At 38.3% G+C, this 27,768-nt stretch overlaps 4 protein-coding genes across 4 annotated transcripts in view; all 4 read right to left on the bottom strand.

The window, feature by feature from the left end:
• Window positions 1-98: 98 nt before the first annotated feature.
• LOC146520207 (uncharacterized) lies at window positions 99-7,121 on the bottom strand. The gene is made up of 2 exons (XM_085157363.1): window positions 6,849-7,121; window positions 99-3,676 (listed from the first exon to the last, which is right to left on the bottom strand). Exons 1-2 carry the CDS (start codon window positions 7,010-7,012, stop codon window positions 2,851-2,853), a joined length of 990 nt encoding a protein of 329 aa, XP_085013489.1. The 5' UTR covers window positions 7,013-7,121; the 3' UTR covers window positions 99-2,850.
• The window catches only part of LOC146520204 (uncharacterized), a 28,453-nt gene continuing 3,649 nt past the window's right edge, over window positions 2,965-27,768 (bottom strand). The window contains exon 3 of the transcript XR_014873762.1: window positions 2,965-2,980. The gene's annotated coding sequence lies outside the window, so the exon portion shown is untranslated. The remainder of the gene's footprint in view (window positions 2,981-27,768) is intronic.
• On the bottom strand, window positions 9,770-13,115 carry LOC146520206 (uncharacterized). The gene has a single exon (XM_085157364.1). It carries the CDS (start codon window positions 11,382-11,384, stop codon window positions 10,395-10,397), a length of 990 nt encoding a protein of 329 aa, XP_085013490.1. The 5' UTR covers window positions 11,385-13,115; the 3' UTR covers window positions 9,770-10,394.
• Window positions 18,846-22,500, bottom strand: LOC146520205 (uncharacterized). The gene is made up of 2 exons (XM_085158359.1): window positions 22,142-22,500; window positions 18,846-20,900 (listed from the first exon to the last, which is right to left on the bottom strand). Exon 2 carries the CDS (start codon window positions 20,897-20,899, stop codon window positions 19,877-19,879), a length of 1,023 nt encoding a protein of 340 aa, XP_085014485.1. The 5' UTR covers window position 20,900; window positions 22,142-22,500; the 3' UTR covers window positions 18,846-19,876.

Below are 27,768 nucleotides of genomic sequence, written 5' to 3'. Positions count from 1 at the left end.
ATTCCCACATCTACTTACCACACTATGTTCTAGTTAAGAAGGTTACAAAGGAAGTTTTGAAGCAGTTTTACTTAGTATTTAAATAATTCAGTCAGCTCTTATTATTACTGGTAAACACTCATTTCCTGATTATTTCCTTTCATTTAAAATAAAAACATAACCATGAGTATATGTAATTGCAGGGCTTTTTAATTGGGCTGATTCTCTATAGTGTAGTTTCAGCTTCCAGTTATTTATGCAGCCAAGTTATATATGTGTAAAAAACAACACTGGATCCTTTTGAAACAGGTAACGAGCTGCAACTTAAGTGAATCTGCCCATTTTCTGAGCCTGATGTTGAGTCAGGTGTGAGTGTGCCAGCACAGCAACCAATGAAGTCTCTTCTCTGACCTGAATCAGGACCAGTCACCCCACATGTTTCTTATCTGTCATAGTTGTCATGGTAATGGGTCTCATAATCCAGTGTTTGTGTTTTTGGTTTAATATTCTTTGATTGTTGTTGTTCTTGGTTTTGGTTATCCTTATTTTTCAAGCTCTCAGTAATCTTAGTTCTCGCTCCCTCTATTTTCATCTTTGTGTTTAGTTTCTGTTCCCGTGTCCCACGTGTCATGTCCATTCACCCCTGTCTCTATGTTCACTCTGTTTTCCCAGTCAGCCGTGCCTCCTTGTCAAGTCTGTGTCTCCGTGCCTGTTTTGTTCTACTTTGATAGTCTCGTGTTCTGTGTTTAGTGTGTTGAGTTTTACTTCTCCTTTGTCTTGTTATGTCAGATTAGTCCCAGCTGTGTTTCCCTCCAGTTTCCCATTCCCTCGTTGCTTCCTTGTGTATTTGAGCCCCGTGTTTTCCTATCCCTTCGTTAACAATCATACACCCGCATCACTGTGTGTTTCAGTCTTACTCCTGTTATTTCCGAGTTCTCTGTTCCCAGTTCAGTTTCTTATTTTTTGGTTTTGAGTTTCATGTTTTTGGTTTTGTTTTCTGTGTAAGAGTTTTTCCAGCAGTAAAGCTGCTGTTTTGAGTTTACTCTGTGTTCGAGTCCTACATTCTGCCTGCCACGCAGAAAACCATGACAGAAGTTGGGAATCATCAGCACTGCTTCTAAACCATCAGCTTATGTCATTTTCTTGCACAGAAAACTCTCTGATCAGCCGGTTGGTAGTCACCTGGTATGTTCTGGATTATACCTCGTGCCCTGATTTTCAGATGTTTCATAATGCTGTGTGATATACACTTGGTCTATTATCATACATCATTCTGCTCCCTGATTCTAACTATAATTTGAGTCCCATTACTTCTCCCATTGTCTGCCACATATCTTATCTGCTGTTTGTTATACACTATGTTATGAAACATGAAAGTCCTGCAACAAACAGTCCCAGATGGATTTGAATCAAGTCAACTGTTTTGGTTTTAGGTCAGCAGGTCTCCAGGAAACTCAATTTGTATTACTGAAAAAATAAACTAATATATAAAATATGACTTTTAGTCAAGACAGTTACAACACATCACACACGTGAAAATATATTTTATTGAACAGCATTTTCAAGATTACAGAAAGAACACAAACCCATCAGTGAAACAGACTCTCAATCAACATATGTGTCATTTATCCATCAGAGTAATTGTGCATTCTCCTCAAACGAGCCACACTGATTCACAAACTGTTGTTTTGTAAATTCAGTTCAATTCAATTTTATTTATACAGCACCAAATCACAACAACAGTCGCCTCAAGCTCCATAAAACTGTTATTGAACTTGTAAACTTTTTACTCTAAGTAAACATCACACTTTCTTGTTGTTTGTTCTTCTCTGATGTTTTCATAAAGGCAGTTTTAATAGGAAAATGCGGCACAGGCATCTGAGTGTTTCAGGTTTTCAGTCCAAACAAGCAAACACCACTTCACTGTAATATTCTGACGACTTCTTCAGCTCCTGGTGATCATGTGTTGATCACTGACAGTTTGTACTACTTTTTACTACGTATACCTACTATACCCCTGCAGTTTTAGGTATAAGTGGTTGTAATTTGTTTTTCTTTTATCCCACACAAAATTCACCATGTGATGAATAAACACATTTTAGGAAATATCATGAAATACGAGATGCTGTGATTTTATTTGAAACATTCCATGTTTTTAAAAATAGAATTTGATAAAATTAGTGAAGATCTGAGGCAGTTTGTTCAAGCAGTGGGCAGGAACTAAATGTCACACCATCCTCTTTATTTTCACATCAAGGCAACACAAAGTGACCCGCTCTACTGCAAGAAAAGCATTGCAGTAGTCAACCCATAAAGAAATCCATCAATCAGCTTTGTCAATAGAGACAAAATGTAAACAATCCCCATCTTCTAAGTTTGATTTAAACCGTCTAAGAGTGATTCCTGTAAGATGATAATGCCATATTATGATCAACAGTACTGAATACTGTGGTAAGAAGTAGCATTACTATACCAAATATAATTTCACACCTTTCATGAGAGCAGCTTCTGTGCTGTGACACTGATGAAAGCCTGATTGGAAGATTTCATGGTAGCTATTAATATTCAAGTACTCACTAATTTGGTTTATAAACTACCTTTTCAACTATCTGAAGAATAAATAGAGACCAATAATAAAGCCAATAATTATTATACTGTGTTATAATGTAAAAATATGTAAATTTCTGTCTTTTTCACAAGGGAAAATACCAGGAAAAAGACTGCAGGGGCTAAGTGACTGAGGGGAAAAAGTCTGGCAGGACATGAAGAAGAAGATGAACGATGTAACACAGTTTGCTCAAGGGTTTTGCAATAAGTGGCAAAACAGAAAAGCTCAATTCAATATGAGTGTTGACATTGAGTTTAGTTGATTTAATATTTAGATGAGTATGACAGATACAGAAGACCAAAAACGAGTGAAGCAACAATCACAACAGCACAGATGAAACAATAAACACAAGTGTTGTCATCCTGAGATTGGAAATGCAAATTAGAGTTGTACCTTTCTGAGAAGACAAAAGTATTGTTTTGACGGCTCTGTGAACTCTGGAGCACATCATGCGGATGTCTGTTGTACTCGTGAGAGGAATAGTTCTCCTGGACTACTCTGCGAGACTGTAAGTTGATGTTATCACGGTCCAAGGAAAAACCTCTCAACTCTGTTAACAGGTCAGTGGTGACCTGATATGTATGTAGTGGATCATACGCTGTCCGTCGATCTTCATAGATCTCATAATGCTGTGTGATATAGACTCGGTCTATTCTCTGTGAAGTTCGCCGTCCCACATTCTGCGCCCAGACTCTGATTATGATCCGAGCCCTGTTGCCGTACTCGTGCTCTGATTGGAAGACATGATGTGGAAGTCGCAACGATCCTTCTCGATGGATATTACCAAGACTGTAGTACTGATATCCCCACGGCAGTGGGTCTAACAGCTGTTCATTGTTGCGATAATGATGTGAGCCATAATCACCACTATTTGGGCCAAAGGTCAGACGTATGTCATCATTTGTGTTTATGTCAACTGCATTGGCAAACCAGTGGAGCAACCGGAAGCTGTGCTCATTCACAGACTGGCCAAAGCCTACTGACCTCAGATCAGTGATTGAGTTGAGCTTTCGTCCTACAGCTGACACAGAGGTGAAGGTCAGGAGGAGAGCCACACAGCAGCTCATCATTCTTCCAAACATCTTCATCCTGGAGAGATTTAAGAAGTTGCTGTTTTTATTGTTCATACATACTTTATATTCTGACATTCATTAAATGTTTTTGACCAGTGAAGCATCAAATGATTATGTGATGACTACATATTGTGATTAACAGATTATTAATGATTAAGACAGCTTTAAATGTATTCCTAGTTTATAATTTGATAGTCATTCAGCCACACAAACTCTGAAACAGGTTTTACTTGTTTTTTTCCTCTCCGGTTTATACCATCTATTATGGGTTGGAGTTGCATTTTAAAATTTTGCTTTCTTCAACTGAAATAAAAAGTTACTTTTTTAATTAATTGTTACGAGAGGCTTTTTATTGAGAAAAGTTGTTTTCTCAAACAGCTTTAACTTTGTGGCATAAAGAGAGAAAATTACACTAATAACTGTAACGTGATTTGTTGGCTGAAGCCTCCTGTCAGCTTCAGATAAAAAACAGGGAAGGATCGCTCAACACTCAGTTTACAAAGGATTAATTAAACAAAGCAAACTAAATAATAATTTAACAAAGAATTGAGACATATTTATAGCAATTAGCAAATTGTTTAACATGAAATTTCCCACGGGTGGGACTAATAAAGGTATCTATCTATCTATCTATCTATCTATCTATCTACAGTGTTGGGAAGGTTACTTTTAAAATGTATTCCATTACAGAATACAGAATACATGCCCCAAAATGTATTCTGTAACGTATTCCGTTAAGTTACCCAATGAGAGTAACGTATTCTGAATACTTTGGATTACTTAATATATTATCATGCTGTTTACAACTACATGAATGTACTATTGCTGTGATTTATTACTGTTACTGAAGGTCCGCGGCTCCGAACCGTAGTAAAGGGACCTCTGGCTAATACGTCGGGTTCTGTGTCGGGCTCGTAGCCGAAAACTAGCTTTACTTTGTTGTCTGGGTCATTTTGCTAGCGAGAGACAGAGAGGGGCGTTGAAAGGCTGCTCCAACGGAACTTATTGTCTTTGGAGGAAAACACGAACACGGTGTACAGTCGAGTCTTAATAGCTTACTTACAACTGGGCTTGTCAGGCACTCTTCTTGGCTGCAGTGGTTATTATTATATTTACATGCTTCCAGCTCCCGTTTTTGCTCGATGACAGCTCGTACTTTTCCTTTTTCTCCCTCCCTCGCTCACAGACACATAACGTGTATGGCAGTCCATTCTCCCTGCAGCACGGACTACACTGCCCATGATGCTACATTCTTCCGGTAGCATTCTGCCTATTAGCTTAGCACGACAACAACAACAGGCGCTCTCTCACCCAGGAAACATGCAGAGAGAGACCGGCACCTTGTAACTAGGGCTGGGTATCGTCACTGATTTCTAGAATCGATTCAATTCCGATTCACAGGGTCCCGAATCGATTCGATCCACGATTCGATTTAATTCGATTCGATTCGATTTAATTCGATTCGATTCACTTTGATTTGAATCTGGGAAATTTTGACAGTCAGAAATATTATAATTCAGATCAGTACATTTACATATTTTTGTATCTATAAAAAGGAAGCTGACACACCAAGACTTTATCAAAGGTGTGAGCATCACAGCAGAGGCCTTTGTGTCAAAGTAGCTGAGGATAAAACACAGAAAAACATGAAGGTGATTTTCCTGTTCTGGGATTTTATAAAAATTTTCTGCAGTAGATCAAAAACGAAAGAAAACCATTAATCAACACATGAACATTACCTCTGAAGTTACAGCGGTTTTATTAGAGACAAGGCTGAGCGTTTTGCATTTTGCATAATTTTAAAAAGTTTAAATTTGTTCGGTATTGAACGGCAGAAATTAGGTTTTATTTTCGGAAGTATATAAAACGAAAAAAAAAAAAACGTCGGCCGACAGCGCTGTAAACAACGGTAGACTTGTGCGTAACAAGCAAGCGAATAATGCAGAAAACAGTACAGAGAGAGAGAGGGAGAGAGAGGGAGAGAGAGCGCGCAAGAGAGCGAGCATGAGAGAGAGCTGTGCATCGTGGTCGAAGCAAAACAATAAAAGTCAGAGTGAATTCATGACGTTGTTTATGTGAAGCCTAGTTTGGATCTTCTTTTGCTGCTGGTTCGGTCAATATTGTTTGGAGAGAGATAAAACTAACAGCTTTAGAATCAGCGCATAAAGGGCGTGAACACAAAGCGCGGACCGCCGACAGATCAGAATCAGCGCGCTGTCGGCTTTCAGCCCCGACCGTGAGAAAGGCAACATCTCACTGATTCTGATCCGCGGTTGGGCTGTGTGTTTAAGTCTTTGTGCAGAATCCATGTTCCTGCTCTCATTTACTGTCTTAGCTGTTTGGTGGTTGTTGAAATTTTGAGGTTTAACATGAGATTCTGGCATTTCGGGCAAAATAAATTTATATTAAAAAATCGATTCAGGATTTTAATGAATCGATTTTACGTTATCCAAGCCAGAATCGATTTTAATCGATAAATCGATTATAAAAACCCACCCCTACTTGTAACCATGGCAACCGTAACGCTGCCGCCTGGAGCAACAGATCGTAGCTGTCAAACAAAACCCAAACAGGCCTGACCCGCGACAATATGAAACAGGGAAGTACCGCCGTGTAATCCATTTATTTCAACAAAGTAACTGTATTCTAAATACCACCTTTTCAAACGGTAACTGTAACGGAATACGGTTACTCATATTTTGTATTTTAAATACGTAACGGCGGTACATGTATTCCGTTACTCCCCAACACTGTCTATCTATCTATCTATCTATCTATCTATCTATCTATCTATCTATCTATCTATCTATCTATCTATCTATCTATCTATCTATTGTAACAACTACATATTTGAGTGCCTTTTCATTCATCTTTTTTATTTATTTTTCTCACTTATCCATTACACTTCTGTTAACCCATAATTTTATTTATTTATGTTGTCAGGTGGTTTCATGATACTCACTTCTCCATGTGTCAGAAAGTTAAACTAATAATATCAAAACTAGATCATTTTGCACTTGAATGAGTATGCTTGTAATTTAAGAGAATGCGGACAAAGTACAAGTCCATTTCATCATATCTTTAAATATTTTGTCATTGGTAGAATAAATGGAGCATTAGAAAAGAGGGTAAAGTCATGGGAGTGAAAATAAATTAGAATGAATTCCCCAGAAAATGAGAGAACTTACCTGTGTAAGTCTGCTGCTGCTGTTTGTGTGAGGACAGTCGTAGCTCCCTTTATGCTTTGCTTTTCCTGGTAAATGAAACCAGACCAACAAGTTCTGCTAGTTGATAAGATGAAGTCTGATAATCCAGCTATTTGGATGAGGCTGTAAAAGAGGAACACCATCATGGATTTAAGTGTTTCTAGTTTAGCAGTTCTTTTCTAATTTAAAAAAACAAACAAACTGTGATGCACTTACTGTAATGCCGACAGTGAACCTATGCTTCTACGATCACCACGCCTCTGTGTTTCGAAAGTTCTTGGACAGCTGTGTGGAACTCAGCCAGTTCAACCAGTATTTCTGCCTAATTTGAATCATTTAAGACAGATTAAGTAAATTGGATTTGCCTGCACCAGCTGGTCCAGTGACTCTATTTGTTTGTTCTAAGAAATCTGTGAGACACCAAGAAAACAATGCAAATCTTGGCATAGATGTATTTAAATGTATGTCTACATTAAATCAATCAGTCAAAGTCAATACTTTAGCAGTGACTGATGTCATAGAGCTTTATTAAGGACTAAAATAGTTTTTTTCTTTTGTTATACTGATTCATCTTTAAACTGACACCATAAGGGAGGAGGAGTTCGTTTTCCAGGTATTTGCTCTTTCACTTGCTTTTCAAAATCTTCAAAGGGGCCAGAGTCAGGGTGTCACAACGCATGGCCGCTGAAACTGTCAACATAATGTTACAGGATTAAACCTCTTCTAACAACATTTCACGTGAAACATCTCCAAGCTGTAAAACTTTACAGTCAATGTAGATCAGGGGTGTCAAACATAAAACCCAGCTAGGTCTCCATTATAGCCCACTGGGTGGAAAATATGAAGGACGTGAATTTCTGCCTTTTGCATTTGATAAAGACCTCACCTGCAGGCATCGAAACTACAAAGTAATAAACAAAGTGAATAACTGGAACTTTTCATTCAATCAATAACCTGCTATAAAAATAATCCTTTTCCAGACAAAGTTGATCATTTGTTTTCACACACTGACAAAATAATAGTTGTGTAAAATCTGAAATGCCCATGGTGTTGATTCACGATGTGCTCTGGCATCGGCATCGGTTGCTACTGACAACAAGAAATAAAACCAAGAGATTAATTTAGGATGGCACGTGCCAGCCCAGAGGGTCCAGCCCTGCTGCCAAGCATTAGGAACCTTTCTAAAGAAAACTGAGACTAGTTTGACAAATACAATAGCAACATAACCTTGAATGTTTGTAACTGCAGGCATTGTTTATGGGGCTGTTCAGAGTAACTAAATAATTTGATATTATATGCTGAGCTGCTCTAACCCATGATTCTTGATGAAGTAGTATGTGGGCACTGATCAGGTGCACACTTCTGACACCGGTCAGGTGTCAGAAGTGTGCAGATGAAGCCTCGTAAAGCCTCATGAAACCTTAAAACTTTCAGTCCAGCTGGTTCAAAGTAAGTTTCATTTCTCGAGGCTTCATCTGACCACGCCCCCTGCTGGTCAAAACCTTTATTGTCATTTCAACCACCTGTGAGGCCTCGTGGCTGTTGAGCTCTATCAATGTCAAAAACCTGTCAGTAAGACTTCAGTCGGTGTTTAAATAAATCCAACAGGATATGAGAAGTTTGTGTTAAACCTGTTGTGGTGTTTTCAAAAGATGGGACAGTGACTGTGCTCATGAATATTGGGCTGATGGTATTTTCTTTCACATAATGGTGAGGAGGCAGGAGTGCACCAGTATCCCACAGCACAGACACTCATAGGTGATGTGTTGTGCCCCAGTTAATTGGGACACAATAAATACTTAAAAGTGTATTAATTTTGTTTTATTTAACTTAACAAAAAACCCCAACTTGTGAACGTTTTAGTCGTAACATGTTTCATTATTTACAGGCAGATTATATGTAACATTCAGCTTAAAGTGTTTCCACCCGGAGGGAAACCCTTCTCCTTTCAGCTGGCTCTATAAAATCAAGCTCCTCTGTCTCACAGACGAAAACCCAACACGAATGCTAACACGCAAATTTATACATGTTCATAAATCACACCAATGCTCAGACCACTTTCTGAACCAGCGAGGTTTCAGACGTCACCAGTGACACCACTGCCCGTAAAGAAGAAGAGATGTTCATCCAGCTCCTTTGTCCATCATTCCAACCACTGGCAAACAAGATGGCATCACCACAGAGTCAGATGTTCATGCAGCTCTTTTTCTTTGTAGCAAATAAATTACACACAAATGAATCAAAAGTTTTGTTGAGAATTTTTATTTCCAGACCAAGTAGAGGAAAATATATATAATTTACATGTCTACAAATAAACACCTGCAAACATCTAAATGTGCAAAAAGTATTTGTAGACCTTAACAAGCTGTTGAACCTGATTGAACATAAGCATGAGTCAGCAAAACATCTGTCAGTTAAATTGATGATTCCTTCGACAAGAAAATCCAACACAGGATGTGTCACAAGATGTTTGTTACTCTAATATTTGGGTTGTTTGGGATACATACAGATAGATAGAACATGAAGAAAGCAGCAACATGCATTGAAAATAGAAAATGCGCACAAAAAACAGACAGAAACAGGAGCCAGTGTTGTTACAGAAGTGTAATAAATGAGATTCATGTAGATAAAAAACAAAACAAATGAAGCTAAAAAGGAGAAAACGAGTTCACAAAGTCCTAAAGAGAAACCTTTGCTTCTCTTCTTGTTTTGTTTTGCATCTAAGTCTTTAAGGTTTTCAGTTCAAGCAAGGAAACACCATTTCAAAGTGTACAATGGAACAACTCCTGTTATTCAACTGGTTGTAACAAAGTGTTGTAGCTGACTGATTCTTAGGACATGGAGTACAAATAATATCCCAGCAGTCCTAGTCTTCTGGTTGTAATTTATTTTTCTTTTTATCACACACAATGTGAGATCAAACTAACTGGGTTTATTTACTATACAATTAATAAACCCTTATTAAGGAAAGTCATGAAATATGAGATGATGTGGTGTAAAATTAAAAAATTTACCTGATTATTAAAATAGAAATGGAGAAAGTTGAGGAAAGTTGGGGAACAAAAAAAAAAAATCCATAAATTAGCAATTTCTCTCGAAAAAGCTGACTCAGTTACAGCCTTAAATCAGGGTGTTATCTGCATAGTTATGATAAGCCACCCTCTATTAAAGGAAGCATAGACAGAACAAAATTGGCTAAATAAAAATAAACTACATTTTCAACAATCTTATGGATACTTTGAAACCAATAATAACGACAATAAATATTATAGTGTAAAATATACCAATTTCTCTGTTTTTTCAAGAAGGATTGACAACTTCAGTCTTCAGTGCTGCAGGGAAAATGTCAGGAAAAAGAGTTTAGGGGCTGACTGAGCTTCTGAGGAAAAGAAAAAAGGGAGTGTACCAAGACTGCAGGAGGAAGACTGATGGTGAAGCACTGTTTGCTCAAGGGTTTTGCAGTCAGTGGCAGTACACTGTAATAAAATGCTCTATTTAATCTATGTGTTGACACTGATTGTAGTTAAATTAATATATAAGTGAGTATGCCAGATACAGAAGACCAAAGATGACTGAAACACCAAACACAACACAGAAACACCTAACACAGGTGTTGTCGTCCGGCAAAGTAGAGTTGAAGCTTTCTGGGGAGACAAAAGCATTGTGTTGCCTGCTCTCTGTGATATTGACCACAGTATCACTTAGTGTGTTGCTTCTCTGTGATGGCTGCCATCTGTTGTGTTTGTGAGAGGAATTGCTCTTCTGGATCACAATAAACAACAACAGTCCAAGACAAGCGAGGTCACCCCACGTGTTTCTCATCTCTGATAGCTGGGAGTCATCAGCGCTGCTTCTAAAGTGGTCTCTGAGAGACATCAGTAAATTGATGTCATTACTGTCCATGAAAAACTTGCTGATCGCTCTTAAGAGGTCAGCAGTGATCTCGTATGTATATTGTGGATCATACTCTGTCCCTCGATGTTCAGATGTACCATAATGCTGTGTGATATAGACTCGGTCTATTCTCTGTGAAGTTCGCCATCCATGGTTTGGCTCCCTGACTCTGATTATGATCCGAGCCCTGTTGCCGGCCTCGTGCTCTAATTGGAAGACATGAGGTGGAAGTCGCAACGATCCTTCTCGATGGATATTACCAAGACTGTAGTACTGATATCCCCATGGCAGAGGGTCTAACAGCTGTTCATCGTTGCGATAATGATGTGAGCCATAATCACCACTATTTGGGTCAAAGATCAGACTTATGTCACCGTTTATGTCAATGTCAATTTCATTGGCAAACCAGTGGAGCAACCAGAGGCTCTGCTCAGGCAGAGACTGGCCAAAGCCTACTGACCTCAGATCAGTGATTGAGTTGAGCTTTCGTCCTACAGCTGACACAGAGGTGAAGGTCAGGAGGAGAGCCACACAGCAGCTCATCTTTCTTCCAAACATCTTCATCCTGGAGAGATTTAAGAAGTCACTGTTTTTATTGTTCATGCATACTTTATATTCTGACATTCATTACATGATTTGTTTTGACCAAGTGAAGCGTCAAATGATTATGTGATGACTGCATATTGTGATTAATAGAATATTAATTATTAAGACAGCTTTAACTGTCCGTCCGTCCGTCCATGTATATACAGTGGGCTGCAAAAGTTTGGGGAACCTTGTTAACCCTCTCAGGCTCAAATTAAGTTTTTTGTTGCTAATGCACAACCAAGTCCTGCAGTGGTACTTCTGAGTAAAAAAAACTCATAAAATATGTATGTGGGGTCTTCAGGTTGTTAGTTTTTAACTGTTGCAAATCGGCAACGTCTGCCTTGAGAGAGTTAATAGTCATTATTTTCCTGTATAAATCGTTGGTTGTTACAATAAAAAATGTCAGTTAAATATATCATATAGGAGACACACACACAGTGATATTTGAGAAGTGAAATGAAGTTTATTGGATTTACAGAAAGTGTGCAATAATTGTTTAAATCAGGCAGGTGCATAAATTTGGGCACTGTTGTCATTTTATTGATTCCAAATCTTTTAGAACTAATTATTGGAACTCAAATTGGCTTGGTAAGCTCAGTGACCCCTGACCTACATAAACAGGTGAATCCAATAATGAGAAAGAGTATTTAAGGGGGTCAGTTGTAAGTTTCCCTCCTCTTTTAATTTTCTCTGAAGAGTAGCAACATGGGGGTCTCAAAACTACTCTCAAATGACCTGAAGACAAAGATTGTTCACCATCATGGTTTAGGGGAAGGATACAGAAAGCTGTCTCAGAGATTTAAGCATCATCTTGTAGCAGATGGAGTTGCTGTGCATCGTTCAACCATTCAGCGCACTTTACACAAGGAGATGCTGTATGCGAGAGTGATGCAGAGGAAGCCTTTTCTTCGCCCACAGCACAAATAGAGCCGCTTGAGGTTTGCTAAAGCACATTTGGACAAGCTAGCTTCATTCTGGAATAAGGTGCTGTGGACTGATGAAACTAAAATTGAGTTATTTGGGCATAACAAGGGGCGTTGCGCATGGAGGAAAAAGCACACAGCATTCCAAGAAAAACACCTGCTACCTACAGTAAAATATGGTGGTGGTTCCATCATGCTGTGGGGCTGTGTGGCCAGTGCAGGGACTGGGAATCTTGTCAAAGTTGAGGGACACATGGATTCCACTCAGTATCAGCAGATTGTGGAGACCAATGTCCAGGAATCAGTGACAAAGCTGAAGCTGCGCCGGGGCTGGATCTTTCAACAAGACAACGACCGGAAACACTGCTCAAACTCCACTAAGGCATTCATGCAGAGGAACAAGTACAACGTTCTGGAACGACCATCTCAGTCCCCAGACCTGAATATTATTGAAATCTGTGGTGTGAGTTAAAGAGAGCTGTCCATGCTTGGAAGCCATCAAACCTGAATGAACTAGAGATGTTTTGTAAAGAGGAATGGTCCAAAATACCGTCAACCACAATCCAGACTCTCATTGGAACCTACAGGAAGCGTTTAGAGGCTGTAATTTCTGCAAAAGGCGGATCTACTAAATATTGATTTCATTTCTTTTTTTTGGTGCCCAAATTTATGCACCTGCCCGATTTTGTTTAAACAATTATTGCACACTTTCTGTAAATCCAATCAACTTCATCTATCTGTCTATCTATCTATCTATCTATCTATCTATCTATCTATCTATCTATCTATCTATCTATCTATCTATCTATCTATCTATCTATCTATCTATCTATCTATAATATATATGTATATGTGTATGTATGTATGTATGTATGTATGTATGTATGTATGTATACAGTGTATAAACATACTTTTGCACCAACACACATGTATACACGTCGCTGTTATGAAAATAGTGGGTGAGAACTAGACTTGTAGTCAAGACCGCCTAAACCAAGACTAAGACGAGGACAGTCCAAGTCAAGACCAAGACAAAGTCAAGACTGAGACCGAGACAAAAAAAAGTATTTAAACTGCACCCAGATGCTGCTTTGTTTACGGGTGTCAGGCATATTTATGTGTTTTTGCGATGCACTCGCACAGCCCTCCTCACCGCTGTCTACTGTCTCACTCACTTACTGAGAAGACAGACGCACGCTCCACTCGACTGTCGCGTCTCTCACCCTCTCTGTTTTTCACATAATGATATTATCCTATATCCTCGCATGTGATTGGCCACAATATGGAGGGATTGGAGCATAGCTGAGCCACTGTTTGTACTAATTACAAATTATTTGAATGTATTTAACTTTTTTATATTACACCCCCTGGCATATGTTAATTTATGTCTCGAACTCCTGTTAGCAAACGTCGGAGCACTTTTGCAAATATGTGATGCCTTGATAAACCGATCAGATATTTGATTGTTACACGGCTACATTCACGCCTGAAAATATCTTAAAAGTTTATCTCGCAAAAGTTCATCTTACTTTTTTCCCTCCCATGTCCCTTGCGGGGCTCTGTAGAAATCTCCTCTGTCATAAACTCCAGCGACTTAATATCACCGCCTTCCTCAGCTGTCGGTCCTTTCTTCGGCCCATATTTAGAGACGCGCTCGTAGCGTTACCCCGATGACCCGTTAGCAAGTTTGCCACTAGCGTCCTTAATCCAAAATATCCCAGGGAGCGATGATTTAAATTAAGCAGTGTTAACCGAGGTTGGTACTGATAGTCCAGTGGCTCCGAAATCAAAACTCTGAAAACACAAAAACTAGTCCAGTAGTGAAAGCAGTGCGTGCGGCACGACAGCAAACAAGTGTCATGATACGCCTCTCCCTGTGCCAGAAAGTTAAACTATGACACGTTTCAAAACTGTAATAATACTACGGACTTATAGATCATTTTTCATGTAAATGAGTATGCTTGTAATTTAAGAAGGAGATTGCAGAAGTGTAATCCACTTCATGTTAAACCCACTTCATTGTATCTTTAAATAAAGAATAAATGCGGCATTAGGGCAAAATTATGTGAGTGAAAGTAAGCAAAAATTAATCCAAAAGGAAATGAGAGTCTGCTGCTGTTTGTGTGAGGACAGTCGTAGCTCCCTTTAAGTTTTGCTTTCCTGGTAAATGAAACCAGAGCAATAAGCTCCGCAAGTGGCGAAGATGAAGGTTGACAATCCAGATATTTAGATGAGGCTATTAAAGAGCAACACCATCATGGATTTAAGTGTTTCTAGTTTAGCAGTCAGGTGAAATCAAATTATTGATCATTTTATAAGCAAGTTGATGCCCAAAGTTAGAATATGGGCGTGTCTGCCCCACTGTAGGGTGAGAGATTGCAGTAGTGTCTGTAATATAACAGCTAGTTACAAATGAATTTCAAATAGTGTACAGATTTTTTCAGTGGCAGTGTTTTCTTGAATGATTTGTTTGGTCATTCAAATTTCCTTATTTAAAGGCGTTCTGTTGTTACCGTCATCATATAAAAACTTGGCTTGGTAAAATTCATATGCGGAGTTCTTCAAGTGACTTGAAAAAAGTAATCAGTAACTAATGAGGAATTACAAAAAGTAATCCCGTTACTTTACTGATTACTTATTTTCAAAAGTAATTAATTACTTAGTTCCTTTTAAAAACATGATTTACAACCTGAATAGGTGATAAAGCGATAGATCTTTCAGCCCAGTTCTACTTTTTCTGCATAATCCATCATACAAAATGTAATCAAATGAAAAAGTCTATTTTTAAAACTTGTTTTATTAGTTTTAATCTTTTAACTTTATGCATCAAGTAAAACTTTTATTATATGCAACATTCTCTAACTGGAAGAAATTTGTTTAACATTTTAACCTATTTTCTGCACATTCCAGCACATAAAATAAAACAGTTTTTTGTGTTTACACTCAGTCTTGTTGCTCTATTTTCACCTGTATAGCAGGAGTAGGGCAGGCGGTTTGTTCTGGTGCAGGTGTGCCGCAGCGGTCAGTGGAAGGATCTGGGAGTTTCTCTGTGAATTTCCCATTCCCTGGCAGCGTACTCGGTGCTTGCTCGGAAGTTTAGGGTTTTTTTTCGCTGTAAAAAGAAGTTTTCTTCTCACGCAGTGAACAACGGACACTAATGTTTTTGTCACTTTTTACCGAATCAAACTCAAAGTAAGGTCAGTACTTCCACGCTTTAAACGCTGCACGCTCATACTCTCTACTGCACTTGATATATTATCCTTTGTTGATCTGCACACAGCTGTTGCCACGAACTTCGCACTCGCTTACGTCACTGTCATGAGACACAGAAATCACGGTTTAGTAACGCAGTAACGCAGCGTTCTTACGGGAAAGTAACAGTAATCTAATTACCTTTTTTGCAATTGTAATCCCTTACTTTACTCGTTACTTGAAAAAAGTAATCGAATTACAGCAACGCGTCTGTTCATATGTGGAAAGATGTGATTATGTTACAACTCAAACTTTTAGTTTCATTATCTCAAACTGTAACTAAAATTGAGTGTCATTTTTGATTTGATTTGTACTAAAAGTCTGTGAAACACAAAGAAAACAATGTAAATGTTCACTCTCAGAAATAGGGGTACCAAAGTGTACCAAAAAGAGTACAAATGCTTGTCGCTGGGGGTGTTCCTTTTTGAGGGACATTTCTATACCCTTTAGGTTTGGTACATTTTTGTACCTTGTGCAGTTGTACCATCTGAAGTACAATCATGTACTTTCCTAAGACATAAATGTACCTTCAAACTATAGTACAGAAATGTTCCCTTGAAAAGGGTACAATAGGGTACCTATGAGGTACACCCCCCCCCCCCCCCCCAGCGACAACCTATTTCGTACCTAAAGAGACGAAAATGTACCCCATATAGTCCAAAATATTTGGTTATTTAATCATTTATTTTCGATAATAGAATCACATCAAAGCATTTAAAGAACCACAGGAATACATCCTTATATCCTTCGTATATTGCCATAGGACATGTCAAGAAAAATACATTCATTTAAAAAAAGTAAACAATCACATAAAGACATTAAACACCTGAACACAATGTTTTGACGGATCACAGAGATGGCATGTATTTAAAAAACTGTCCACACAAATGTTTTGCTCTACTTCAACAACCCAGAATATATATATGTCATATATGTAGACAAAGTGGAAAATGTGCTTTCAATCACATTTTCCACAGAATACCTCAAGGACACAAACAGCCTATCATCAACTAAATAGGTGTCTAGAGCTTGAAAGTCTAATTCATTTCCTGGATTTAACAGGATCCAGTCATTGTCAACTGCCACTTGGTAAGCATGGAAATGACATTCATAAGTGCAAGGAAGTAACAGTTTCCCACACAATACCCAACAAGTATCAACATTCAAAATATACTTGATTTTAAATAATAGAATAATAAATTGAATTTCAAATTAGGCTAATTCATATTCAGTTTTTAAAAGCATTTATTCAAGTTACAATTCAGATTCAATCCTAGCAATTCAAATTCAAATTTAACTTATTCAAATTCAGTTTCTGATGGCACAGATTTCTGCCCATACCATTTACCTTTGACTGGCCATCATGTTCACCGTGCACTTTTGGCTCTTGGAAGCTGAACTGTTAAACAGCTGATTCACACTGTTCCACATCATTTTTACAGCTCTAACGCTTTTATTTTGGCTGTAGAAGCAGCAATAGCTGTCTCAATCTCAAGCTGTTCTCTTCTTCCCTTTAACTTAAATTCTTCATTGTCCAAGGCTTGTCTCTGTTTCAAGGATGCAGCTCGTGCGAGCAGAGCAGCACGCTCTGCTTCCTCTGTCGGCGCATACAGATGATACCGATGAAACTTTGGACGACCTCGATGAGCGGCTACTGACTGAGCTTCTTCTGACGCTGGTACCTGATTTCTTTGCAGTTGGTCTAGCAGTCACTGACACACTGTCATCTGGGCTCACGTCATCTTGATACTGATGTCTTGTTAGGATGATCCATTTTTCAACTTTAGTCATAAACCCACTGAACTGCTCCTTTTTTTGGATTGAACCAGAGCATCTGGACCACATTCCTTTCATCTTCTGGCAACATCGACAGTACATCATCATTTGCCTGTAAGAATTCTTCATGTAGCTTTGAAAAGTTACTTAAATGTTCATCAACAATGTCAAGACTTTCATTCTCTTTCATCAGTCCCCTAATTTTATTCATTTTTGAAGTTAATTGTGACAGCTTGGACCTTCTTGCGTTTATATGCCTGCTGAGCTGTTCTTCCAAACCTCTTTCGGTATACTTTTGTGCCCTCTTGTGGCCAGTCCCGCTACTGCAGCTCTGTGCCCTGGGCCTGGGACCTTCATCTGCCATCTTTGCTCCTTTTACTCATGAAACAAATGATACATGACACAAAACTGAGGCTTTCGTAGTGAATGTCATCTTTCTTAAGAACAAAACACTGTCACTGACTTATTTGTAAGAAGTTGAGTATTGTAATTGTTCAATTTTGGCACGACTTGTAGCTTGGCAGCATGTCATAGTCCAAAACTTTATCCATGGAAGCTTATTTCTTTTCTTCTTAGATTCTTCATGCACACAGCTCTGTACACTTAACTGACTTGCTGTATCCAACTTTGTACGAGCTCATAGCGATGCAGTCGTCTCGCTCTGGAGCAGGATGGTTTTACTTAATGTAGTGGCTTTCTTAATTTCTTCTTGGAGTTGTCTATTTTTCTTATATCTAAAATAACACTCTGGATGGACAAGAGACTGTTTTATGCATCGGTTTGTGCAACAACGACGGTAAAACCATCGTATCGCACCATATCCTTTTGAGGCTTTTCAAAATAAAACATTGACTAACTATAAATGGAGCTAACACCTTGGATGTATCTAGCTGCAGACCTTGTTTATTGAGCTGTAAGGAAGTAAAATAAGTTGATATTATGAGCTGAGCTGCCCTCGCCCATTGTTTTCAATGAAGTAGTATCTCAGGATTGACGATGTGTCAGGTGTCAGCGTGGTAACTACTATCAATATAGAGTCTCCTTTGTCCAGAGTCAGGATCAGTATAACATGTGAAGTTGTAAGAGCTAAGTGTATAAGCAAAACTGTCAATTTACTACTTGTCTACAACCCATACTCTCAATATGGTCACGAGCTTTGAGTAGTGAGAGAAAGAACGAGACTGCAGAAATAAGCTTTTTGTGAAAGGTGGTTGGCCTCTCCCTTAGAGATAGGAAGAAGAGTTCAGTCACTTGAGAGGGGCTCAAAGTCTGACCACAAAAAACGTTGTGTACTCCTTCCTGCTACTGCCTGAAGTCTATTGTTGTGTTTGTGAGAGGAATACTTTTCCTCAGAAACAATAAAGAAAAACAGTCAAAGACAAGAAAGGTCACCTCGTGGTTTTCTGATCTTCCTCAGCTGGAATCATCAGCACTGCTTCCATCAGTCAGCTCATGTCATTTTCTTCCACAGAAAACTCTCTGATCTCCTTCAGCAGGTTGGTAGTGAGCTGATATGTATGCTCTGGATTATACCTCATACTCTGATTTGCATGTCTCATAATGCTCGTGTGATGCACATTTGGTCTGTTATCAATGCCTCATTCTGCTCCTTGACTGTAATTAGAATAAAAGCCTTGTTACTTCTCTTATTGTCTGCCACATATCTTATCTGCTGTTTTTTATACACTAAGTTGTGAAACATGAAAGTCCTGCAACAAACAGTCCCAGATGGATTTGAATCAAGTGAATCGTGTTGGTTTTAGGTCAGCAGATCTCCAGGAAATTTGTATTATTGAAAACATTAACTATTATATCAAATACGACTTTTGAGTCAAGACAGTTGCGACACATCACAAAATGACCATCACACACATGAAAATATATTTTATTGAACAGTGTTTTCAAAATTACAGGAATATTCTAAAACATCAGTGAAACAGACTCTTACTCAACATATGTGTCATTTATCCATCAGAGTAATTGTGCATTCTCCTCAATAATTTGGACTTTCATTACAAGTAGATTTTCTGAGATTTACAAAACAAATCCATAAAGTCAAAAGTCAAATTAAGCACATGGAGGCAAAGCCTGCAAGAGAACAACTCCTGTTATTCAGATAGTTGTGTCAAAATGTAGCTGTCTGATTCTCGGGGTATGAGGTCAGAATAATATCCCACCAGCAGTTCTGGTTATAAGTGGTTGTAATTTGCTTTGCTTTTTATCCCACACTAAATTCACTGTATAATGAATAAATCCATGTTAATGAAAGTTGTGAAATCAGAGAGGATGTGATTTTAATTTAAAACTTACATGATTTTTTTAATTGGAATAATCGAAAAAACACAGCCAAGATGTGTTTGTAGACGACTTGGCGAAGCAGTATGAGTTGTTGCACTTCTACACTCTGCACCATAATGAAGTATATTATACTTAATAAGACCAGATTATTGCAGTGCATTCAATTTTATTTTGTTTTTATATAATATTTGTTATTTATAAGTACATTTTTCTTATTGAAAAACATGTAAAAATTCCTTTCTCAATGTTTTTCCGGGTCATGAACGGATTAATGGCATTTCAATTCATGTCAGTGGGGAAAATTGATTTGACATACGAATGATTTGACTTATTAGCTCCGTCATGAAACAAATTAAAGTCGTGAGACAAGGCACCACTGTATATAATAAGAAAGACTGAAAAAATAATTGTTAAAAAACAACAACAGAATAAACACTGAACCCGGTTTTTCTCATTGCATCTGTCTCTTCGTGAGAGAGATGTGTAATGCCAAGGATCAGAGTTGTACGTGTCCAGGACGACAGAGTCACCATTTTCCCTGCTCTCTGGGATATTGACCACAACATAACTTTGTGTGTTGCTTCTTGGTGCTGGCTGACGTCTGTTGTTGCGTTTGTGAGAGGAATATTTTTCTGGGATCACAATAAAAAACAACAGTCCAACACAAGCGAGGTCCCCCCACATGTTTCTTATCTCTGATAGCTGGGAGTCATGAACTCTGTTTCTGAGAGCCAGTGAGTTGATGTTATCGAGATGCAAGGAAAACTTTCTCAACACTCTTAGAAGGCAGGTAGTGACCCGATATGTATGTTGTGGATCATACTCTGTCCCTCGAGCTTCATATGTCTCATAATGCTGTGTGATATAGACTTGGTCTATTGTCCGTACTGCCTTGCGCCCCCTGACTCTAATTATAATGCGAGCCCTGTTACTTTCCTCAATGTCCGACTCGACGACATAATCTGGAAGTTCCAGTGATGCATCTTGGTAGATGTTACCAACAGTGTAGTATCGGTATCCCCTCGGCAGTGGGTCTAACAGCTGTTCATCGTTACGATAATGATGTGAGCCATAATCACCACGGTTTGGGTCAAAGGTCAGCAGGATGATGTTGTTATTGTCAAAGTCAATTGTGGTAGCAAACCAGTGGAGCAAGCAGAGGCTGTACTCGGGCACAGACTGGCCAAAGCCTACTGACCTCAGATCAGTGATTGAGTTGAGAGCTCGTCTTACAGCTGACACAGAGCTGAAGGTCAGGAGGAGAGCCACACAGCAGCTCATCATTCTTCCAAACATCTTCATCCTGGAGAGGTTTAAGAAGTTGCTGTTTTTATTGTTCATGCATAATTTATATTATTAATTATATTATGGTTAATAGAATATCCATGATTAAGACACCTTTACATGGATTCCTAGTTTATAATTTGATAGTCATTCAGCCACACAAACTCTGAAACAGGCTTGACTTGTTTTTCTTCTCTCTGGTTAATACCATCCATTATGGGTTGGAATTGCATTTTAAAATTTTGCTTTCTTTTTTTACATTTTTTTTTAATTAGGCGTGTGGAAGTTTATCGACTGAATTTTTGCTAACTGATTAAAGTTAGCAAAACGTCCAGACCCTTCAGGAACTCGGGGCGGACCTCATCAACACCAGGGGCTCTGCCACCAAGGAGCTGTTTAACTGCCTCAGTGACCTCGCCTCCAGAAATTGGCGGGTCATTCCCCTCATCCCCAGACTCTGCTTCCTCCTCGGAAGACGTGTCATCAGTGGGATTAAGGAGGTCCTCGAAGTATTCCTTCCACCGCCTGACAATTTTCTCAGTCGAAGTCAGCAGCGCTCCGCCAGCACTATACACAGTGCAGGTAGAGCACCGCTTTCCCCTCCTGAGACGCCTGACGGTTTGCCAGAACCTCTTTTTTATACATAAAATATAATTACCATTATATAAACAATCACATATCTATATCTATACATACATATTTATATACCTAAATGAGTATATACAAAGGAGGGGGGGAAAGGAGAAAGAAAGAGAAAAAAACAAACAAAAAAACCCCAAAACGAACAGAGGCTTGTTAGTGGGAAATGTTGTTTTATCAAACAGCTTTAACTTTGTGACATAAAGAGAGAAAATCACACTAATAACTTGTATCTGTAACTTGTAAAGTGATGCATATTTTATAGCCATGACCAAACATGCTTTTATTTTCCCCACTTATTCATTACACCTTTGTTAACCCAGAGTTTTATGTTGTCAGGTTTGGTTCTGGTTTCATGATATTCACCTCTCCCTTTCTCAGAAAGTTAAACTAATTATATTGTTTAAAACTGTAATACTGCAGACTAATAGATCATTTTTATGTGAATGAGTATGCTTGTAATTTAAGAGAAGGCGGACTAAGTGCAGTGTAATTGACTCCATATTAAACCCACTTCATTGTATCTTGAAATGTAGAATAAATGCTGCATTAGAGACGAGGGTAAAGTCATGTGAGTGAAAATACGTAAAAATTAATCCACCAGGAAACGAGAGAACATACCTGTGTAAGTCTGCTGCTCGTTTGAGTGAGGACAGTCGTAGCTCCCTTTATGTTTTGCGTTTCCTGGTAAATGAAACCAGAGCAATAAGCTCCGCTAGTCTTCAAGAGGAAGTTTGATAATCCAGCTGTTTAGATGAGGCTAACAAGGAGTAACACCAGTAGTAGTTTAACAGTCACGTAAATGCAGATTATTGATCTGTTTACGAGCAGGTTTAGGTCCAAAGTTTGAATATGGACGTGTCTGCCCGACTGCAGGGTGAGAGATTGTAGTAGTGCCTGTAATCTAGAAGCTGGTTACAAATGAATTTCAAATAGTGTACAGATGTATTTAATGGCAGCGTTTTCTAGTATGATTTGTTTGTTTTCATCATTTAAAGGTGTTCTATCATTGCTGTCATCATATAATCATATATCTTTCGGCCGTCATATGTAGAAACGTGATTGTGTTACAACTCAAACAAATGGAGAAATCAAGTAGGGTGGCAAAAATCAAAGCCTTTTGTTTACACATATGCAGGTGTTACATTCTGTAATATGCATTATATATGCTTAAGATAATCAAATGCCGCAAAAATACATGTTTTATATAAATATAGTCTGTAACTTTCTTATTTTCTTTAGCCAACATAATTAAACATTTCAGTTGCATAAAACATGTGAATTTTGATTTCATTTACTGTATAGTCTATACACAAAATAAGTATGTATTTGCCTTGTTTGGTATCATTATTTTCAGCACAATCTCATGTCTGAATTTACAACTTTTTTTTCATTGACATCCTGTATTAACACAATTGATCTGAAATCACACAAAATATAAAATCCTAGTAGGAAAAAAGTTATAGCTTTCACTGTAAGACCCACAGACATGTTTATTATTTTCATAACTTGAAATGCAAATATAAATTGTACATTTTAAAAACGTATGCACAAATTTTGTAAACAATAAAGTTATATATAACTATTTACCCTAAAATGCAGCCAATGCATCTGCCGTTTTTTGTAACCATTTAAAAAATATTATTAAAACTAAAATTAGACAACAATCAGGTGTCACAATAAGATGCCACACAAATGATTTGTGCCAGTGCAAAAAATATTTTGTCTGAAACAAAACAGACAAACACCACAGACTAAACCCTGCAGGCCTGACAACAGGAGATGTATCACTCCGCCTGTTGTCCAACCAGAGACAACGTTTACATTACAATCTGCCTTGTAAACCTTCCTAAATAAAACTGAGACTGCTTTGACAAATACAATAACAACATAGCCTTGAATGTTTGTAACTGCAGGCATTGTTTATGGGGCTGTTCAGAGTAAATACATAATTTGAAACTATATGCTGAAGTGCTCTAACCCATGATTTTTAATGAAGTAGTATGTGGGCACCGATGCCGGGTCAGGTGTCAGAAGTGTGCAAATGAAGCCTCATGAAACCTTAAAGCTTTCAATCCGGTTCAAAATAAGTTTCATTTCTCTAGGCTTCATCTGACCACGCCCCCTGCTGGTCAAAACCTTTATTGTCATTTCAACCATCTGTGAGGCCGCGTGGCTGTCGAGCTTTAGCAACGTCAAAAACCTGTCAGTAAGATTTCAGTCAGTGTGTCAATGTGCTCATGAATACTGGGACGATGGTGAGTTTATTCATTTTTATTAAGAAATAATATTTCTTCCACCTCGCTCGGACTCTGTTAGGTTCTCTTTTTAGTAATAACCTCTCTGGCGCTGGAGAAAAATCTTTCACGTGATGCTGAGGAGGCAGGAGTGCACCAGTATCCCACAGCACAGACACTCATAGGTGATGTGTTGTACCCCAGTTAATTGGCACGCAACAAATATTTTATAACTATATTAAGTTTTTTTTATTTAACTTAACAAAAAAAACAACAACTTGTGAATATTTTAGTTGTAAAATATTTCATTTCTTACAGGCAGTTTATGTGTAATATTCAGGTCAAAGTGTTTGCAACCAAGGGAAACCCTTCTCCTTTCAGCTGGCTCCATGAAAACAAGCTCCTTTGTGTCACAGACAAAACTCCAACACAAACACGCAAATGTATACATGTTCATAATTCACACCAATGCTCAGACCACTTTCTGAACCAGTGATGTTTCAGACGTCACCAGTGATCCCGCTCTCCCTACTTTATACAGAGAGCGTCTGCCTTTTCGACTCGCTGTGAATGCCTACTAGTTAAACTGTGTGTGCAAAGCTGAGGTTAGCTGAGTAGGGTTTGTTGTATTGTGTTATTCTTCCTCCCTTCCTCAAGCCTAGTTTACTTATCTAAAATGCCCTTTGTGTGTGTATGTAACATTGCCCAGTGGCTTGCTGTGCGCAGCACTCATGGTTTTCAGTTATACAATTGGTAATAAAATCCCTGTTTCTGTTAGATTCCTGTGTAAGAGCTGTTACTCTCCCCCTGGCCCCTAGCAGAGGGGGTCGTAACAGTCTAAATGTGCAGAAAGCATTTGTAGAACTTGAACCTAAATGAAAGTAAGAATGAGCCAGCAAAAGAGTCCAGGGTCAGAGATGTAGTAGAGTCTCCAATGTCGAAGCTTACGAATAAATTTTAAATAGAGTGTACATGTTTTTAATGGCACTGTTTTCTGGTACCATTTGTTTGGTAATTCAGGTTTTATTTAATCCATTTAATGTTCTATAGTTACCATCATACTACAAAACTTGTGAGATCATTCATATGTAGAAAGATGTGATTGTGTTACAACTCAACCCTTTTTTTTATTGTCATCATTTATCAAACTAAGATATTTTATGGCAGAACTTCAAACACTCCACATGCACCCGATACTGATTGTCTTCCAGCTATAATTTTGATTAAATATTAGTCATGCACTGCACAAAAACCCTTTGATGCACTTACTGTAATGCCCACAATGAATCTATGCTTCTTCAGCCATCACATCTCTGTGTTTTGAAAGTCCTTCGACAGCTGCAAGGAACAATGTCAGTATTTCTGCCTTCTAGAAATTGTGTCAGCAGGGTTGAATAAACTGGATTTGCCTGCACAAGCTGGTCCCCCGAGTCCATTTGTTTGTTCTATGAAATCTGTGAGACACAAAGAAAACAATGCAAATGTTGGCATAGACGTATTTAAATGAATGTCTACATTAGATCAAAGTCAATACTTTAGCAGTGAGTGACGCCATAGAGCTTTATTAAGGACTAAAATAGTTACTTCTTTTATTATATGAATCCACCTTTAATTGTGCAGCATCACACAATTGTGAGGACGAGTTCGTTTTCCAGGCATTTGCTGTTTGCTTACTTGCTGTTCAATGTCATCAAAGAGCTCAGAGTTAGGGTGTTACTAAGCACAGCATCTGAAACTGTCAAAATAATGTTACAGGATTAAACCGTGAAACTTCACTCTAGGTCAGCTTTTCTGTTATTTAATTATCTGCTATAGAAATTCGTCTTTTTCCCCAAGAAATTTGATTCTGTTTTTTTTTTTTTTTTTTTAAGCACTGACAAAATGTTAGTTAGTTAGTTTGTATGTTGTTTCTATAATACTGTATCATGAGTGACATTGAGATGTCGTATTGTGGGGTGTCTATTGATTCCCACATCTACTTACCAGACTATGTTCTAGTTAAGAAGGTTACAAAGGAAGCTTTGAAGCGGTTTTACTTAGTATTTAAAGAATTCAGTCAGCTCTTATTATGACTGCTAAACACTCATTTCCTGATTATTTCCTTTCATTTACAATAAAAACATAACCTTGAGTATATGTAATTGCAGGGCTTTTTAATTGGGCTGTATTGTAGTTTCAGCTTCCAGTTATGGTAAATGGCCTGCATTTCTATAGCACTTTACTCAGTCCCTAAGGACCCCAAAGCACTTTACACTACATTCAGTCATTCACCCATAGGCAATGGCAAGCTATTGTAGCCACAGCTGCCCAGTGCGCCCCCACAGCTGCCCTGGGGCACACTGACAGAGGCGAGGCTGCCGGACACTGGCGCCACCGGGCCCCCTGACCACCACCAGTAGGCAAACATGGGGTTAGCATCTGGCCCAAGGATTTTTGGCATGCAGTTTGGAGGCAGCCTGGGATCGAACCACCAACCTTCTGATTAGTGATTGACCTGCTCTGCCACCTGAGCTATAGCCACCACAGTTATGTATGCAGCCAAGTTATATATGTGTAAAAAACAACACTGGATCCTTTTGAAACAGGTAACGAGCTGCAACTTAACTGAATCTGCCCATTTTCTGAGCCTGATGTTGAGTCAGGTGTGAGTGTGCCAGCACAGCAACCAATGAAGTCGCTTCTCTGTCCTGAATCAGGACCAGTCTTCCCACATGTTTCTTATCTGTCATAGTTGTCATGGTAATGGGTCTCATGATCCAGTGTTTGTGTTTTTGGTTTAATATTCTTTGATTGTTGTTGTTCTTGGTTTTGGTTATCCTTATTTTTCAAGCTCTCAGCAATCTTAGTTCTCGCTCCCTCTATTTTCATCTTTGTGTTTAGTTTCTGTTCCTGTGTCCCACGTGTCATGTCTAGTCACCCCTATCTCTATTTTTGCTCTGTTTTCCCAGTCAGTGAAAACAGAGCGAGCGATGGATAATAGTAACAAACTCATCAGTGAAACAGACTCTCAATCAACATGTGTCATTTATCCATCAGAGTAATTGTGCATTCTCCTCAAACGAGCCACACTGATTCACAAACTGTTATTGAACTTGTAAACCTTTTACTCTAAGTAAACATCACACTTTCTTGTTGTTTCTTGGCAGTTTTAATGGGATAATGCGGCACAGGCATCTGAGTGTTTCAGGTTTTCAGTCCAAACAAGCAAACACTGTAATATTCTGACGACTTCTTCAGCTCCTGGTGATCATGTGTTGATCACTGACAGTTTGCACTACTTTTTACTACGTATACCTACTATACCCCTGCAGTTTTAGGTATAATTGGTTGTAATTTGTTTCTCTTTTATCCCACACAAAATTCAACATGTGATGAATAAACACGTTTTAGGAAATATCATGAAATACGAGATGCTGTGATTTTAAGACAACATGACCCGCTCTACTGCAAGAAAAGCATTGCAGTAGTCAACCAATACATAAATCCATGTCAATAGATACAAAATGTAAACAATCCCCACCTTCTATGTCTAAGAATGATTCCTGTAAGACCCAATAATGCCATATTATGATCAACAGTATTGAATACTGTTTTAAGAACTAACAATACCAGTACACCAAATATAATTTCACACCTTTCATGAGAGCAGCTTCTGTGCTGTGACATTGATGAAAGCCTGATTTGAAGATTTCATGGTAGCTATTAATATTCAAGTACTCACTAATTTGGTTAATATCTACTTTTTCAACAATCTGAAGAATAAATAGACCAATAATAAAGTCAATAATTATTGTAATGTGTTATAATGTTAAAATACGTCAAATTCTCTCTTTTTCACAAGGAGCTTTATAACCAAAGTTTTCAGTGATTCAGGGAAAATACCAGGAAAAGGACTGCAGGGGCTAAATGACTAAGGGAAGAAAAAACCCTGGCAGGACATGAAGAAGAAGATGAACGATGTAACACAGTTTACTAAGCGTTTTGCAGTAAGTGGCAATACATCAAAACAGA

The sequence above is a fragment of the Neolamprologus multifasciatus genome, chromosome 4 (genome assembly GCF_963576455.1).
Source record: "Neolamprologus multifasciatus chromosome 4, fNeoMul1.2, whole genome shotgun sequence".
In the NCBI taxonomy this organism is placed as follows: Eukaryota; Metazoa; Chordata; class Actinopteri; order Cichliformes; family Cichlidae; genus Neolamprologus; species Neolamprologus multifasciatus.
This window is presented reverse-complemented; position numbering and strand designations above follow the sequence as displayed.